General features: G+C 38.0%; 1 protein-coding gene across 5 annotated transcripts in view; it reads left to right on the top strand.

Moving 5' to 3' along the window:
• kirrel3b (kirre like nephrin family adhesion molecule 3b) overlaps positions 1 to 19,579 on the top strand; it is a 235,026-nt gene that overhangs the window by 148,767 nt on the left and 66,680 nt on the right. For all 5 annotated transcript variants that reach the window (XR_012337292.1, XM_073815701.1, XM_065279343.2 and 2 more), the window contains exon 3: positions 3,912 to 4,061. Coding sequence is in view for 4 of the 5 variants with exons in the window: in XM_073815701.1 (XP_073671802.1) it covers positions 3,912 to 4,061 (150 nt within the window). In the remaining variant the exon portion in view is untranslated. The remainder of the gene's footprint in view (positions 1 to 3,911; positions 4,062 to 19,579) is intronic.

Here is a 19,579-nt window from a genome sequence, read left to right as displayed (position 1 = left end):
AAAAGAGACCTCATCATTTTTTTTCCTGCAGAATTTGATGCAGTCTGATATTATTGCTGTCGTTGTGTGCTACAGTAAATTTGTAGTGTATCACAAATAGTTAGTATGCGCAAGCTGATCAAAGAGCTATGCTGTATAGATTAAAGCAATGCATTGTGCAAAAGTTACATGTTACGTGGTTACACTGGTAAGCTGCTGCTAAGCAGTGTATTTATGCAACGTATTTTACCAATTACGTGGACTTCATAGTGCCTTGTAAATCAGAAATGTCTGTATTATGTATCCATCTGAGAAATAAGACCTCAAGATTTGCAGGCAGCCATTATACACGCTGCAATAAAAGCATCAATCTCTCATCAGGAACAAACACAGTATTGAACCAAGTCAATGGCCATTAAAATGGCTCTGTCTGCTTCGCTTGCTTTGACTGGCTGCCACGGTAAACAGTACTTGTTTCGGTTATGTTCAACATTACTGGCCTTCAATTTTATTCTGATGGTCCCCAGGTGCTCTTTCATTGCTCAGGAGAGTTATCAGTTGCGCACCATTTATCAGTTTAACCTAAAATCTACAAGACAATTGTTGATGTTGAGTAGAAATACATTGATGGGACATGTTCATTTTAAAGTCTCCTTTTAGTTAATAATTGTATAGATATATAGAGTTTGGTTCCAAAACACAATTATGAAAACTCCTATTTTCTGTCACAATTTTTCACATTGCATCTTTGAATTAGATTTTCAAAGATTTATTATAAAAACTGATAATTTTTTTGACAAAATGCAATAAGACTTACTTTGTCATATTAATAACACTGTAATAACACTGTAATTGCTGTTGTCATCATTGGGACGTCATCGCTGAACTTTTTTGACAGGGATCAGCTGTAAAATGTTTTGGTCCTGCCAGATTTTCGTTAACTTTTTCATAAGATCACCTGAGATCAAAATGTGAGCATGACAGAAGCTTGATGCTGTCGTGTGTGAACAAGCAACAGCCAGCATTTCCCAGTTGCCCTTCTTCCACGCCACAGAAAACCACCACAGGTTTATCAATGCCATCAAAAGTATTATTTTGTTTTTGTTTGTTTGTTGATCAGGAAGTATAAGATGATGAAAACTAGGATTCTGTGTGTATTCAAAGCCCAGCATTATTGTTTACAATGCGTGGAATAGTGCGCTGTGATTGGTTAAGCGGATTTATTGCATTCTGCAGAGAAGAAGGGCTGGCGTTTGTTGCGGTTTGGAAAAAAAAGGAGAAAAGATGACAGAATAACACGGCGGAGACCGGATTTTGCGTAAAAATAAGAATTTTCTTTTAATACTGACCAGATACAATACTGATTTTGATGGTAACTATTTATTTATGGGGTTTATCGCGTTTTGGAACCAAACTTTTCATATGTATACAGATGCTACATTCAGCAGTTTCATACACATAACTCCTAAGTTTGGTTTCACACAATGCATTGGTAAACTGCACGTTTGCAGCACTAATCTTTTATTGCTGATGTTAACAGCATTCACAGTGCATGTGTGAACAGCACGTGTGAGCATCACAGAAGCAGAGCTGATCCACACGTTCAACTGTGTTGATGTGATTGGTATGATGTTTTTGACATTGGAATCCAAGGCAATTTTAAACTGAGACTGTCTCTAATTTTATAGAGAAAATACTCAGCAATGGTGATGAATGATGAATTTACACATGACTTGTCTTAAAGCATATTAAAAATAATAACAATAAAAAACAATAAAAGCCTAATTTTCCCAACAAGGGGAGATTAAAATGTTAATTTTTTTATATTCTAGCAAATCTAAGTACATGCCCTAAATAAGGTCACATGTACAATCGTTACAGTACATAACCGGACCACTTACATCATATTTTCTCTTATGCATTATAGTTTTTTTCTTAAAAGCATCACCACACGTAAGACATTTAAAGCAGAATTTTGAAAGTGCAGATAGTTTTAGTCCTGTAAATGATGTGGGCACAGACTGTTTTGATGGGTTATTAAATGTTTGTTTTTGGGTTATCCTGCTTCTGTTCTGTCTCCCACTCACTTAGAGAAATAAAAGCTGTATGTGGGCAGATAAAACACATTGCACCATAATCATCTGCTGCTCTCTCCTCAATAGGGGAAAATGAGAGACACTTCATGGTCTATTAAAAGTGAATGGGATCCAATGAGGCAACAGGCAATAATTGGCATTTTCTGGCACAGTGATTTCAACAGTCAGGCTCAAGGACTTAAAAGCCATTAGTCTAGAGTCCAGTCTATTTTTCACTCCTTTCTACAGCAATATGTTAAAGCACATCCCTCTTCCGAGCCTCATTGCAGGTGATTACAATGATGGCTGAAATAATGGGACTGTGTTGGAGTGCACGAGCACGTCGGATCACAGCACTTGAAAACATATAGGTGCCCTTTCAATCGCATTTCTAAACAAGTGGAGTCAGTTATATAAACCTAATCGAACAAAATTTTTAAATGTGTCAGTTAAAGTAACTCAAAAGTTAAAGCGGATTTCCAAGCCAACGAGAAGATGGACATAGGAAAGGATTGTTCATGATGTGCATCCCTACAACACGAGGGCGTGACCATTATGTCACGGTGAGCACGCATGAATCACGCCGATGGATGCTGAAAAATCAATAAACCGCCACAGGTCGTTTGCTGGCAGGGATTCAAATAGCTGCTCTGAGGAATCCAAAAAGGGGATCACTTTGAAGGTGTAAATTTAGACTCGTAAGAGAGGTATTGAATTAAATTAAAGAATAAACGCCCGCACTACTTTCTGCTGAGAAATAAGCTGAGATCAGCTATTAAATCCATGTCTCCCGTCACAAACAATTACTGTCTTGCCTTGGAACCAGACAGCACTAACTGCATTAATATCACTTTTGAAGGGTCTCACTTGAAATTGCAAATCTCTAATAATTAGAGCATTTCGCCTCTCGAGAGCCGTCAGAGACGTTTATATTGAGAGGTCGTGAAATGTACCGTAAAGCCAACGCCAACGTAGTGACAAACTAAGCTTCTCCATTCACTCCGTATGCAAATGTCCCCGCTAATAGTCTGCTGATGTGTTTTAAAGGCAGTTGGTATTGCTGGCTGTGGTAAAATACATCCTGCTGAGTATATTATTAAACCACAAATCACCATTCCTCTGCATGAGTGGAACACATTTCAATCTTCTCGGCATCTGTGTGTGGCTTACCAAGTACTACACTTACAGTAGAGTCGAGCATCTGATAGCGACACCGGCAGATAGCCTCACCTCAATCAACAAATCGCCTCACCTCAATAACCAGACCCTCTCACCAGCAGAAAGCCTCATCCCGACCGACACAGCGTCTCGCACCTGTGCTATCTTCCGTTTATTTTCTGAAGGTCAGAGCTGTGTACTTGCACCAGGCCTTGTCTCACGTTGGGTTGTTTATGGTACGAAGAGTCGCGAGTCATCAATTATTTTTCGTAGGCAGGAGAAGGAATAAAGCCTTGGGCATACATTACGGAGAACATAAAGTAGGCATGAATGGTGCAAATAATTTTTTCCCGTAGTAAACCACGCAATCATGAAAACAAACAAAATAGTTAATTAGGCCTTTTAGAGAGCTCAGATGCAAATAATTCACAATAAATTTACCTTTGATATCAGGGTGGTTGCTAACAAGCAGCGAATGTTGCATCAGCCGTTCGCAGTGGCTCCCTGTGGCATTTAGGGATTACCTTGTACTGTCGTCAAGTGACTAAAAGCCAATAGCTCATTGCTGTCAGGAGCCGGGTTTGTCCCCAATGTGCTACAATTAACACGTTACAATTTACAATCTCAGGTTTAACCCAAACTTTTTTACAAACGACATACAGACTGTCTCATGATGTCACGTTGACTGTGTTTTTTTAGGTTACCCTCGATACGCTGTGGTTGGGGATCATACTTCGGGCGAACACCACTTGCGAATCCAGAGGGTGGAGCTGATGGATGATGCTGTGTTCGAGTGTCAGGCCATTCAGGCTGCCATGAGGTCCCGTCCTGCCCGACTTACTGTGCTGGGTAAGTCATAATGCAGAATACATCAAGGCTCACAAAGAAATCCCGTTGCCTGTTTATTCATGCGCTGCTCTACAAAGTCAAAACGCATTTACTACATGCAGAGAAGCTTAGGTATTTTAATTAAACTTGATCTTTTTGAAATCAGTTTGTACTCTCAGTTTTCTTTGAGTTTATGTTACAGGTCAGATCATAATCTAAAATACCAACTTTTCAGTATAACCATGGTTACTATATTCTTAAATATTTCTGTTGGCAAATTTTATATAAAAAAAATAATAGTTAAAAATTTTTTAATTGGTTTTAATTTCACATTCGCAGATTAATCGAAACAGGCATGCGTACTGATTAAAATGATCTCATACGATCATAAGAATACAGTGCGGTATTAAAAATAGATTTTTCACTGACCAAACTCCCCTGAAGTATCATAAGTTCTCATTTTTAATTTCCTGCGGCAAATCTCACCGCTGTCATTATTAAACCGGAGAGGTCATTGAATCTTAATTAAATTTTATTGGGTTATTATTCAGCATCGCTGTTTCTGCGATATTGGGCAACTACAGTACAATGTTATCTGTGCCCAGGTTGCAATAAACCACCTGGTACGTTCATCTGCTCTCAAGAAAGACTAGCGCTGCATCCGAAACCGCCTACTTCCATACTACATAATAGGCAAAAAGCAGTAGGCGAGGCGAAAAGCATAGGCAAGTGTAGTAGTATACTCTAAAAAAAATTGGTGCTAAAAAGCACTAAAAGATCATAGGGGAACCATAGCACCTATAAAGCCCCTATGAGGAACCATACGGGGCTGATATAGCACCACATATGGTTCTACATAGCACAATATGGTTCTACACAGGTGCTACACAGGCGCTATATGGCAATGGCTCCTTGATGATTGCGAGCCAGTGAACCCTTTTTAGTGCTATTTAGCACCATTTGTTTTTAGAGTGCAGAATTCATAATAGGCCAAAAGTACCCAGCTGACCTACTACTTCTGGCAAGATTCGAAGGGTTCATTTGATGGACACCTTACTATCCCATGAGCCCCCAGGACAGGGGTTATCCAATGAAGAAGGAATGCGTTGTTTTTAGGGCTGTAACGATTAATCGTGTGTCTCATTAAAATGCCTGTTTAAAATCGATTCTGAATTGCAAGGCTACGATTCTGTGTTTCATGCACAGCTTGTGCGTATACTATGGCATTTGGTCAGTAGGAAGTCCTCATCAATCTAAAATCATTATGAGTCGGATTCGTTAATAACCTGCATTTAAAAAGCAACACTCGTTAAACAAAATCATTCTTTATTATCATGAAAATACCTGAAACAATCTTAAGAACAGCGATTTACATATTCCTGTTGACATTTCTTGGAATAGCGTTTATAATGCTACTTCTTCTGTGGCACAAAGGGAGTTTCTGCACGAGAGTGCCCCCTGGCTTTGGGATGTGCCGGGATTTCATCGTAATTCATTAAAATTCATTCATTGAGAAAACGCACGTGTGCACGATTAATCATTACAGCCCTAGTTGTTTTATTTAAAAATGACAGAAAGTGGTATCGTGGGTCTATTCAAATGCAAATATGTATTAAACAGCTGTCCCTTGTGGTTAAATTGTGCTTTTTTAATGTCATTCCAGTAAACGACTAACTTGTCAGTCTTTTAACATGGCGGATGTAGTACGTCATATCGCATTCATACTATCTATATTCTTACTATATAGAACGGCCGATGATACGCTGTTACAGTATGCAATTTCGAAAGTAGGGTAGGACTCACCCGCACAGACCCAGTATTAGGGATGCTCCGATCGATCGGCCGCCGATCGGTATCGGCCGATAATGGCATTAAATGACTCGATCGGTGCTCGCTAAATCTGCCGATCTCATAAACCGATCTTTCTGTTTACTTTTGTCATCAAAAGGATCCTGAAGGCGGTTGCAATTAAAGACATTTTTTACGTAGGCGGTGGCTGAACGCAGTCAAGCAGCTGTGAGGAAAATAAAAGTTTAAACGCTCAAAACGTTAAGACGCATGCAAATAAGAAACTTTTGGCATGAGGATGCAATTGTCCGTGATAGATATGTGTTGTATACGCTGTTTGATGGGGATGTGAAGACGCCTCGCGCTGTTTACCGAAGCGCGTCCTCATACGCATATCTCTGTAAAGGCAAAGAGAGACATACAAATCTGCACGCTGCACATGAGCAACAGGTTGTAAAAATGCTTATGATGCTTTACAACCTGTTGCTCATGTGCAGCGTGCAGATTTGTATGTCTCTCTTTGCCTTTATACAACGTATACAACACATATCTATCACGGACAACTGCATCCTCATGCCAAAAGTTTCTTATTTGCATGCGTCTTAAAGTTTTGAGCGTTTAAACTTTTATTTTCCTCACAGCTGCTTGTCTGCGTTCAGCCACCGCCCACACACACAGAAGCCTGTCATCAGTGCACGTGAACAGAGCGATCTCTCTCTCTCACGTCTTAAAGCTGCAGTAACCTAATTCATCTCTCAATAAAATCACTCTCTGCTCTTGAGTAAAGATTTTTTATACTTCATACGAATGCGTGTATATTTAATTAATACAGTAAAGACTGTGAAGTGTTTTATTTTCAGTACTTTTAGGAGACATAAGCCTTTTTAAAGCCATATAAAATTTCTCTTTGCAGAATAAATATTTGTTGTGCTTATTTATTTGAGTCTCTATTAAAACAATAATATACCTAATTACTGCAAGTAATATAACAAAGGCAACATCCGTGGTATTATTTTATTTAGAAAGATTGTAACAGTTAGTCATCAAAGAGCTTGCATATCAGCTTTAAAAAAAAATCGGTATCGGAATCGGTATCGGCCGATCACAAAGATTACAAATCGGTGATCGGTATCGGCTGCAAAAATCCTGATCGGAGCATCCCTACCCAGTATGTTATATCTGTTCCCCACACTAGCAGGCACAACTGAGGGTTACTGTGAGAGCTAAGCACTGGGTTGAGGCTGAGGTACAGTATGGTAGGTGTGGAGCAATTCATGAAGCGCAGCTGCTAAGCTACAAAAATGTAATTTGTTTTATTGATCTGTACTAATGAAACATAAAAAAATCAAGTGTGGAAGAATGCAAAGGGGGAAAAAGACAAATTGTGTTTTTTTCTGTTGTGTGCTCTACTGCTTATGAGACTTCTTACATTCATGCATTTGGTCGATGCGTTATCCAAAGTGATTTACAGTGCTTTCAGTCAATACATATGCTTTTACATCGTGTATGTTTCTCGGGAATCGAAACCATATTCATTTGCATTGCTAATGTAGTGCCGCACCAACTTGACCTCCTATGATCATGCATTGTGATAATAATAATGCTAAATATTTACCGTGAACTCAATCTACAAAACTCCATTTATCTCAATTTGGTTTATTTTCCAATGGGTTACCAATGGGCTGTTGGCTTTTGTGGGTGTCCATCTATTTCTGGTAAGGAGTTAAATGAGTCACAGTGTGATGAATCAAATTACCCTTGATCTTTCTAGACAAAATGGTTTATTGTAACATACTGTAACTTTCAGCAAAATTGGCCATCAGACACAAACGATGCCCACGTTACCTCATGATAAATGTCTATTTGGTATCCTGAAATTTAGCCAACCCAGTCACAGAGAAAATACAGAGAAAACAAGAGAGATAATGGCGAAAATTGTATGCAGCTTAACAAACCTTGTGTAATTCCTGACTGGGTGTCGCAGCTGTACTCTGCATTTTATTTCAAAGGATCCCAGCATTAGCAAAGAGCATGAAGTTTATTTCGAACAAAGTCCCTGATTATTTCTGTCTAATCTTAACAGTTTGTGTGTCACGTTTCAGAGCTGATTGTTCTGTAAACCAGCAGCTCACGAGCAAGTGCGACAAAGCTGTTTTTACCCTGGAGGTGCTGTAGAAAAACAGCAAGAGAGTGAAAAATGATCATATAAATAAATGATGGCTTTATTTAATGCAAAAACTCTACTTAAAACTATTTTTAGAAGACATGGGAGATGCAATAAATTAATCAAAAGCTTTAAAATGACCCCTTTAACAAGGCCACATTCATCACACATATTTTGGCAACTGTCTTACACTTTAGTAAACAGTTTCGAGCCTTCACAAAGCACGGGTGACCAGATCTTCCAACCTAAGCTTGTTATGTATGCAAGCTCTGCAGCAGACAGATCTCTGGGCTGTCTTCTGCAATGTCAGGAGCTCAGCCTCAGCACCGCTGATGACAGGAATGGGACTGTGACTCCATCTTCCCTGTATTTTCTACCTGACAGCTGAAGTGGTCCCTCAGCTCCTCTCCATATCACTTCATGACTCAGCCTTCCCTCACACAGATACTGAACATCTGCTGAAGACTGGGGCAGGTGTACGCTCAACAGGCTGAGTTCACATCAATGCCGATCAGCCGTTCTCGCTTAAGGCTCTGATATCTGACCATGCATAAGAAAGTTTCAAAACTGAAACTTATTGCACACTAGTGGTTCTTTGCCTTTTTGCCAACTTAATGTTGCGAAAAATCAACATTGTCATTAAAGGAATTCTTCATTTTCATAAAAATTGAATAATTTACTCACCCCCATGTCATCCAATATGTTTATGTCTTTCTTTGTTCAGTCGAGAAGAAATTACGTTTTTTTTTTAGGAAAATATTCCAGGATTTTTCTCCATGTAGTGGACATTAATTGACCTTAACAGTTTACAGTTTCAATAAAGTTTCAAATTGTAGAGCTTTAAATGATTCCAACCAAGGCATAAGGGTCTTATCTAGCAAAACGATCATCATTTTTACCAAGAAGAATAAAAAATAAGTTATTTTTAAAGGGGCCATGTCACAAGACTTTTTTAAGATGTCAAATAAATCGTTGGTGTCCCCAGAGCACATATGTAAAGTTTAAGCTCAAAATACTATATAAATGATTTATTATAAAATGTTAAAATTGCCACTTTGTAGGTGTGTGAAAAAATGTGCCGTTTTGGGTGTGTCCTTTAAAATGCAAATGAGCAGATTGAGTGCAAACGCTGATCACGATTTCCCTCTCCCAAATGGCACACTCCGGACTTGTGGTCCTCCTCAGAGTCCACACTTTGATGACATCATGTAGTGCCCACTTTAGGGACCCTTGATGCGAGTCCACATAGGAGCACCGGATTCGTATTTTGGGACAGACTCGAGCGTCACGGCGGAAATACGAAGAGAAGTTACCCATCAGTCTAAACTCCTCCCTTCCATCGTCTGATTGGTCTGATTGCTCTGATTGCTCTTTCGCAAGGTCTTCTGGGTTGGTAAAGTGCGCGAAGCTTGCTGCATTGCGGGCTTCGACGAAGACCGCATCAAGGGGCGCTGATGAGCACACTTCCAAGCGTAAAAATGACAGAAGGGACACCCTACGGACTCGTAGACTAAGCGAGCATGCGCAATTTAAGGCCACGAGACCAAAGGTCCACATGAAGTGTGCCATTTGGGATAGGGCCAATGATGGTAGTTTGTTGAAATTGAAACTCAATTGTGCTGTGAATTATTTTCTCTCTCTCTCTTTCTCTCTGCACTAAATGGCAGTGCTGTGGTTGGATAGTGCAGATTAAGGGGTGGTATTATTTTAATAAGAGCTCCTTATGACATCATAAGGAGGGCCAAATTTCAACCTATTTTTTCCAACTATTTTTTCATGTGCTTGTAGAGAATGGTTTACCTAAACTAAGTTACTGGGTTGATCTTTTTCACATTTTCTAGGTTTATAGAAGCATGGGGACCCAATTATAGCACTTAAACATGGAAAAAGTCAGATTTTCATACCATGGCCCCTTTAACCACAACTTCTCATCTTACACTAGCATTGTGATGGGTTAGCATGCCTTTACATATTAGCATGACGTTATGCTAAACTACCGCTTTACAAGTGTGGAGAAGTAGGACCGTTCCAACGTTGTTGTATGTGAAATGATACTAATTAATGCATTTGTGTCCATTTATTGTTTAAAATGGTCCACAAGTGTGCATTTCACATATGTAACGACCTTTTAACGTGATTATGTAATACGTACGGTCGCGTTGGCACATAACATGGCTAGTGCAGATGAGAAGTTTCTGCCCTGCCAACGACGCTATAGATAAAGAGTAGTGGATGCTCGAATGCATTCTCTGGAATCCTCTTACCATAAAGTTGATGTGATTTTTCCTCTACGCTCACACCATCCAAGATGCGCCTTTGCTCGCCGGAACTTGTCGCCAGCAAATATTGAAAATTAATAACTTCCGGAGAGTTTTCAACTCTCGCCGGCGGTTGTATGAATATGAGTTATGCCTCGGTTGGGATCATTTAGAGCCCTTTGAAGCTGCATTGAAACTGTCCACTACATGGAGAAAACTCCTGGAATGTTTTTCTCAAAAAATTTAATTTCTTTTTGACTGAACAAAAAATATATAAACATTTTGGATGACACTATTAAAGTGGAGTAATCCTTTTAATGCTCTGATATCTGACCATGCATAGGAATTCAGGTCATTTGAGGCCAAAAGTACAATCTAACAGTTAAACTTCTGTTTTTCTAAGGAACTTTGTATAACCATGCCTTATTAAAGTTATTTTGGTGACCCATGGGGTAAGGCTGACCACAATTCTCCGCAAATACATGGTATGAAAATCTAAAGATTTTTTTAAAGAGCAAAACCTGCATCAGCCTTTATGTGCATTGTAACATAAGATGACTAAACTCTGCAGAACTCTGGGATTGCAGTGACCTCTTGAGGTCATCATTGCTGAATTAGGTATGAAGACGAGGAAAAATGATTCTTCTGGAGCTACTCTGTAGGTTAATTATATATCCCTGTAGAAGTCAGCCATCCTCACCCTCTCACGCGTCCCATCAGGACTAATCTTAGCCCAAGACAAAATGAACTATGGACATAGAGAGTAGAGTAATGGAACCAGCTTCTGGCCTTGTAAAAACAGCTAAAGGTTATTCACCAACGCCGCACTTCTCATTTTGTGTTTTCTTTTCTACAGTAAGATCAGCACCTCTAGTTTTGAGTCTTTTGCAGAAACATTATCAGTTTTAACTATGTTCATGTACTGTAGCTCAACCGTTAGAGGAAGGTCACAGGTTTGATGCACGTAGCGATACAATGTGTGGCTTTACTTAACTGTACATTGCTTTGGATAAAAGTGTCTGCCATATGCACCAAGCTTGTAAATATCTGCCCTCATGCAGTTTAACTTTTCCGCCCCAACACTTAAACTCAGTTTGGCTGATTTTTTATTGTTATTGTCTTGTTATGGATCTCATTTCTCCTCCCTGAAAGACAAAACCAGTGCAGAGATCCAAAGTAATAGCATAAGCAGTCCGACAATTTGTTATCTTATAAGTCCTGAAATTGCCCATTAGAAAATATCTGCTTTGTGGGGATTAAACTACTTGAAAGATACAAGGGCTAAACATTCCCCACTCATTCCTCATTTCATTCTGCACAAATTAATAAGTATGCATTCATAACTAATGGAAGATCAAGTGTCCTTGTGGGGAAAAAATAAATAGGTAAAGACACTTGGAATTTGCATTGCTCTTCGTTTAGAAGTCTCACAGCCCGAGCCTATCATTTGATAAACAGCTTCAAGGCACGAAGATTATTAACTTTTAATTGCAAATCGGGAGATGCGAGACACCACTCAACATTTATTCAAGAAACGCTGCGTATAGTGTGATGAAGATAAACAAAGGTCATCAATTACACACAAATTCACACCATCACCACCAAACTCCATTTAATCTCATGACATTGAAGAGAATGAGAGGCGGCTGAATATGAATCAATGCAAACAACAAGCCCGACCTAAAAATAAACTATTTCACATTTCGCCGAAAGCATCAAATCACTCATGAAGTTGAGAAATTGTGAACTTTGACCTGATGAAATCAAACTAAGAAGCTTATTAATAGGCAATAAGTACAAGTCAAGGTCCTCTTATTGGAAAACAATATAAGAGTCTTATCCTTTTTTGAATTTGTGCTCCTGTTAAGCCAACGCTATCTCATGAGAATTCGTACATATATAACGAGTTGGCTAATTTGTATTAATTCATACAACCACATTCTTAAGTTTTTGTATGGTTTGCCTTGACCCCTGTGATGTTGGGGTAAGGTGTGGGGTTAGGGGCGAGGTTAGGGGTTCGGTTTCGTTTTTTTATGAATTCATACGAATTAGCCAACTTGTAAAACATGTACGAATTCTCGTGAGATCAGGCTGGTTTAGCTCAGTGGTGGAGCATTGCATTAGCAGCACAAAAGGTCATGGGTTCGAACCTTGTGTACCTTGTAATGCACTGTATGTCACCGGATAAAAGTGTCTGCCAAATGCATAAATGTAAAGTAAATGTGTGTGTGTGTGTGTGTGTGTGTGTGTGTGTGTGTGTGTGTGTGTGTGTGTGTGTGTTAAATATGAGATTCTTAATTAATCAGATGTTAGTGGGTAAAATGATAACATATAACTGTGCACACATATCAAGCAGATGTTACATAAATGGTCCATTAGTTTTGCAGGGAGACAACCCTGCTGGTCTGTGACCTCACACACATCTGTAAACACTCCTGTATGTGGTCTGAATGACAGGTGTGAGTCTGGACAGATGTTCTGCTATCTGCAAACGTCAAGTTGTCAGTGCTCGTTCACATTCTGACATATTGTGCAATGACACTTTTGCAAACAAGACACTTTTGTTTTTTATCTGTTTGCTTTTCACAAATAACAGGCTGGAACTGCTATCCATAACTATTTTAAATTTCCATACTGGTTCAGTCTGGTTTGAGCTGGCTCTGTGCTTTTCATCAAGACAAAAAATAAAGTGAATACAACAATACAATAAACATTTGAGCTGGTGAGGTTGTTGTCTTTCTGGTAAAGTTGGTGAGACAACATTGTGACCAGCAATACTTTTCTGTAGGAAAATGCACACTGTAGTGTTTCCTAAGTTTGGTTTTATGTCTAACTGCTTCATTTTTTTTCTCTCCACAACATTACAAACATATCACTGGCTTTCAGCCTCTTCCCAATCCCAATCTGACCCCATATATGTAATTTCAACCAGAGGTACAAAGTCATATCTCAAAACTTCCTCTTTGTTCCAACCTACTGTGTAGTTATAGGCCATGATAATTTTCTCCAAAAACAAAATGAGACTTTGTGTATTGGTCACGCCAAAACCCAGCCCTATGCATCGCCGGTGGCCCAGTACCTTTGATGCTTATTCAAAAGGTAAATCTTATTTTCTCTTCATTGCCTTTGGTTTCACCATCCATGACTCCATTTCGCTATAACTCAGACAGGTGGAGTCCGTTTTGAAGGCAATCTGGCTGGGCGTCACTCATGCATAGAGCCGTCAACACCTTACACATTGGGATCCTGCCAAAAGAGAAATAGAAAGAGAATGAGATGGAGAGAGAATAGGGATCAGTTTGTTTCCCACAGAATTCCATTCTCCTCAAAACAACACATTAGTGACAGCTTTGCAAGGAACTTTGATGTGGGCCAGTGAGCCACATATGTCAATTGTCTCCATTTCTGGCATGTTTTAGATTCCACTTCCTATCCTTTGTTTTTTGCTGCTGATCTATCTATCACAGCCCGTAACAGCAGGTGACTTGGGCCGTCGCTCAAACAGGCGGGTCTCATTGTTGTGCCAAACACGTCAGTAGAGCCAAAGCACTGAAGTCTGTGAACTCACCCATTCACTTTCCACCAGATTGCTTTCTCTCATTTCCCAGAATCCCCCGCTCCCCTAGCTGTGCACAGGATTACGGCTCATATCAACTTAACTCTTCCACAGTCTTGTTTTTGATGTCAGTAAGTCAACCTCTGAAGCCACTGGCTGAAAGGTGCACTGTAAATGAAGTGAGATTTCCTCCTCTACAATTACTGTAGCATCAAACCCACTCTGGAGACTATAACTTCTCTCTCTCTTTCTTTCTTTCTTTCTCTCTACTGTGTCTTTCTTTTAGTTCCTACAGTATAACTGAAACATTGCCCATCCCGGTGATTTAGAAAGCTTGTAGCTGTATTTGAAGGACCCCAGTTGATTGGGCCAATGTTTCAGTCCATTTGGTTAATTGCAAATCCATTTGGCTGAAAGTTATTTATTGTTTTCTTCAGGCACTAGAAGGAAAAAAAAATGTTACCTTAAGTCAGGACTGCCTTTAAAATACTGGAGGTTATTCCTGTTAGTATCTGCTGCGACTTAAAAGAAAATAATGTGTTTGTGTTTTTATTTAAGAAGTGTTTACAGGAGAATTTATCTTTCAGACGTTCAGGCTTTGGACACTTATAACAACAGTAAGAAAAAGTTTTTAACATGACGGAAATGAAGATCTAAAGATTGATTGATTGATAGATAGATTTTCATTACTGTGTTATGAGTAGGGACCATTATTAGCCAGCCGGTTGTTATTGCATAAAATATGCCAACGGGACAATCAGACGTTGCCACATGAGTATGTTTATGTACATGAAATATTGTCTGGAAATAAAATGCCTGGGAACTGACCAATCAGAATCAAGCATTACAAAGCACTGTGTAATAAATAATTGTATTACTTTTATTTATAAATAATTTTCAGATTGTTTTATTAAGACAAAACAAATAATATCATAAAAATACAATGGAATTCATAAAATTTAATATGATTTCCATATTTTTTTTAATTGGTGTGCAATATATAATATTCATTATATTAAGGATACTATATGTTTAGTTTTTTTCTCTATGAACACAGATTTGTTTTTGCTGTTGGAAAAGAGTAAATATGCTTGAAATAGTCTTTAAAGCCCTCATAACCAAAAACTGCAGTTTTAAATGTGTTTCTATCAGATAATGAGTCGCCAGTGTGTGTGCAGAATACAAATCCATCTATTATTCTTTGTGTAATATCCTTTAAACTGCAACAGACACACAACACAGGCTCTTGGGGAGCCTCTATCAATGTGATGTCACATTGATTACTCCCAACCATAAACGCTCACAGACTCTGCCTTATGAGTGTATAGTTCAACCTTCTGCAGAGACACATGTTTTGATGTAGTCCAGAGCACATGTGTAAGTGCCCTACCCCTTACTTAGCATAAGGGGAGGGGAACAGAAGCTTTCTTTGCATTTAAAGAGACACACACAAAAACAGTCCGTTTTTCATTGCAGCCACAAATGACCATGTTCAACATCGTATAATGAAAGATCTGTGGTGTATTTTGAGCTGAAACTTTACAGACACATTCTGGGGATACCAGAGACTTTTAAATTGCTGAAAACACCTAGATTAGTGGCACTTTGTTGATTTGTTGTTCTGTGATTGTTTAGCACCACTATCACTTTTCACATTATGAAAACCATTTACATTTATGCATATGCAAGATGATTTTATTCAAACCAACTTAAAGTGCTTTCAACTTAAGCATTTTTTTGAGTACATGTATGTGTTCTCTGGGATTTTCGAGCCCCCTCCCCAACCTTTGCACTGCTAACAGATGATTAACATTTTATACGCTATGTTAATGTGATATTGTTTGTCTGTATGTGTGTCTTACATTACACATGCCAGTAAATCACAGCCCTTTAATTAAACTATTTTATAGTTGAAAATTCTGTCATCATTTACTCGCTCTTATGTCAAATCCCATATGACTTACTGCTGTATAATACAAGAGCAGATGTTTAACAGATTTTCTATGCATTGACAGTAAATGGTGATGAATTATGGTAATGAAAATATAAAACAACTACTAAAAAGTTTTATAAATATGGTCCACACAGCTAATAAAATATATTACATTCTTTTGAACCCATATTAGGCAAAGACCAACCATGTAAAAAAATTGCACTTTAAATTTTAATTATAATCAACTTGGATTTAGTTGATGTAACTTATACAATAAAGTTTCATTAAGTTATTTTAACTTTATTTTATAAGTTACAGAAACTCATCACTAGTTAATATAAAAAAATTAAAGTTGAAATGACTTGTAAATCCAAGTTGATTATACTTAAAGTGTTTTTTAAACATCTGTGCAAAACATTATTCGTTAAAAATCAGTTTTCATAACTTATTTGCATTTTTGGTTTGTTGCCAGAAGACACATCATACAAGGTGTCGCAGTTTTTTCTTGTTGAAGTTTTTGTATTAAGTATCATAAGCCCCTTGCTCATAAGTGTTCATGTTGCTCAATTGGTAGAGCATTGTATTAGAAATGCAAAGAATAGTTGTCCAATTCCCCGAGAAAACAAATACTGAAAAAACTTTTAAGTCGCTTTGGATTAAAGCATTTTGATAAAAGGTAAAGCATTTATTGTAGGAAAAATGGTTATCTAGTAAAAAGCCAATAAGTAGGCCCACGCCATCACATGCGGGACCGAAAGAAAGAAATATGGATGGGAATTTTTTTTCAACAGCCAAGTGGAGGGTGAATGAACTACAACCTACAAGCCAGTAATTAAAGAGAAGCGATCAATCTGTGCTGCAGACCGACTCATGAGAAATCTATCGAGTGACTGCGGTAAAGCGCTAATTTGAAACCATTAGGGGATGCAGAGTTTGCAAACAGGCCTGTAATGATGATGGCTAGCGTGGCTACAGGGTTGCCCTTTGTACCGCTGTCAGACTGGAAGTGTCTGTGAAAGCTGAAATTGGATAGGAATGGGAATTTCAAGCCACACCACAGCTCGAAATAACAGCTTTTTCGTCTAACCATCAGTGTCATTTGTAGAGCGTCGACACGGTTATCAATACAGACAGGCTTTTGGTGGAGCAACTCTAACAAACACAAATAGGGGTCGGGTTACTGTTTGAGGCAAGAGAGATATGGGCACATAAACTTGCCTTAGATCTCAAGCTGTTTCCCGGGAAATGTAATTCTTTGGATCCGCATTGGGAACTCAAATAGCTCCTTTGAGATTAGCATAGGAAATGCTTCTTAATAATTGTATGAGTCTACATTAATAACACAATCTGCCAGAGAAAATGAAAAAGAATGAGATATTTCCTATCATTTTTGCAACAAAAGGCAGCAAAGTAGAGCTGTGTGATCTGGCTGATATGAGAGAGAAAGTCTTTGTCTGTCTCAGAACTTGGTATGATCAGTCACACGCTTTGAGAAAGTTACTCATCAAAAGTCACTCCATCTGAACGCATTAAAATAAAACACATGACCCTCCAAGGACATCCAGCTTAGAGATTTCATTCATTCGGTCGTAATTTAACCAGTCTGCATTAAAAACGGACCCACTTTGGGAGACTAATAAATATCCACAATAACTTTCTATCTGGGTCAAGTGAGAGTCAAGATGACCTGCATAAAGCCTTCATTTTCCTTGTGTTTAGATCTGTTGAAGTATCTATTGTATGTGACTACACTGGATCAGATTATGCAACCGAAAACAGCAGTAGACCTTTGATATCTAACAAACAAACTGTTACAGGAAAATCACAAGAAAAGCTTGTATTAAAACAGCATCTGCCGCATCTGTCAGTGCTTACATACCTTCATATCTTGTTACTTCACCTGAAATATATTTACTTCTCTATCTGCAGTTATTTTTGAATCAGCAGTTTGGGTCGTATTTAAATGAATACAGTAATAGAAAACAGTAACATCAAAGAAGGGAGCAAAAAATAATAAAGGGTGCCGTAAATGAGAGGGCACTCAAAAGTTAAAAAAATATATATTTGCCATTAGCGGCCATAACCTAACATAAGTATATTGGATAATGGCCAATTAATGCTTACTTAGGCAAAGAGGGCACTGACAAGAACCAATTATGCAGAAATTCAGATATTTTATTTTTGTTTTAGCAAGCCTTATTATTACTGAATAAATTTTCATAAATTTTAAAATGCTTGCATCTTACTATAGTGAGCGCTATGCGGGGCGTCAGTTTGTGTTGAAAAGTGGTGGGGACAAAAGATGAGATGAAAAAACATTACAGCAGGACAGGAAAAATATTGAATAACGGCGCATCAAAAATGGGCATAGTGTAGGCCGGTCAACAACACAAAAATACTCAGCATAAAACACTTAACAATTTCGACTGCACATGTAACAGTCCCTACAACACCAGCTCAACTGAACAGTGCCAAAGCACCATACCGTAGAACAGCAGCACGTTAGGTCAATGATTACAATGAAATTCATTAAAGAAAACACACTATAAGAACACAACACAACATATGTGACCCTTGACCACAAAACCAGTCGTACACTGCAAAAAATTGATTTTCAAGAAGAAAAAAAATCTTTGTATTTTTGTCTCGATTTCAGTAAAAATATGTAAAAAATCTTAAATTAAGATGCTTTTTCGTGATGAGCAAAATGACCTAAGAAAATAAGTCTAGTTTTTAGACAAAAAATACCAAATGTAAGTGATTTTGTGCATAAAACAAGCAAAAAATCTGCCAATGGGGTGAGCAAAAAAATCTTGAACATTTTTCTTAAACACTAAATTCAAGAAAAAATTGCTTAACCCATTGGCAGATTTGTTTGCTTGTTTTATGCACAAAATCACTTAAATTTGGTAATTTTGGTCTAAAAACTAGATTTTTGCTCATCAAGAAAAAGCATCTTAATTTAAGAATTTTTTGATATTTTTATTGAAAACAAGACAAAAATACTAAGATACTGAATTTATTTCTTAGTATTTTTGTCTTGTTTTTAGTAGAAATATCTAAAAATACTAAAATCAAGATTTGTTTTCTTGATGAGCAAAATGCCGTAAGAAAATAAGTCTAGTTTTTAGACAATTTAAGTGAATTTGTGCTTAAAACAAGCAAAAATATCTGCCAATGGGGTGAGAAAATTTTAGAGTTAAAGTGTTAATTTTAGAATTTTTCTCACCCCCTTGGCAGATATTTTTGCTTGTTTTAAACACAAATTCACTTAAATTGTATATTTTCTTACGGCATTTTGCTCATCAAAAAAGCATCTTGATGTAAGATTTTTTTGATATTTCTACTGAAAACAAGACAAAAATACTAAGTAAGAAAGTCATTTTTGCAGTGTAAGTCGTTGATTTTCAGAACATTTTAACCAAATGTGCCAATTTAACCAAAAAACCAAAAAGTGGTGGGGACAAAAGCAGCCATTTTCAAAAGGGGTGGGGACATGTCCCCAGCGTCCCCAGTGTAAATGACACCTATAGCGCTATGGTCTATGTTCTTACCTTAACATCTCTGTATTTTTTCAATGCGTGCATTTCATCTTTCTACAGCGCGTCGTGAATGTGTTAGCATTTAGCCTAGCCCCATTAATTCCTTAGGATCCAAACAGGGATGACTTTAAAAGCAACCAAAAACGTCCATGTTTTCCCTGTTTAAAGACTGTTACATGAGTAGTTACACAAGTAAGTATGGTGGCACAAAATAAAGTGATTTTTTTAGTGGATAAAAATGAGAACTATATTGTATAGCGGAAGAGCACTTAGTTTGCAGCACTTCAACCTCTGGGGC

This window comes from Paramisgurnus dabryanus, chromosome 9 (assembly GCF_030506205.2).
Source record: "Paramisgurnus dabryanus chromosome 9, PD_genome_1.1, whole genome shotgun sequence".
Classification (NCBI taxonomy): Eukaryota; Metazoa; Chordata; class Actinopteri; order Cypriniformes; family Cobitidae; genus Paramisgurnus; species Paramisgurnus dabryanus.
The sequence above is the reverse complement of the archived record's forward strand: the minus strand, read 5'-3'. Positions and strand labels throughout refer to the sequence as shown.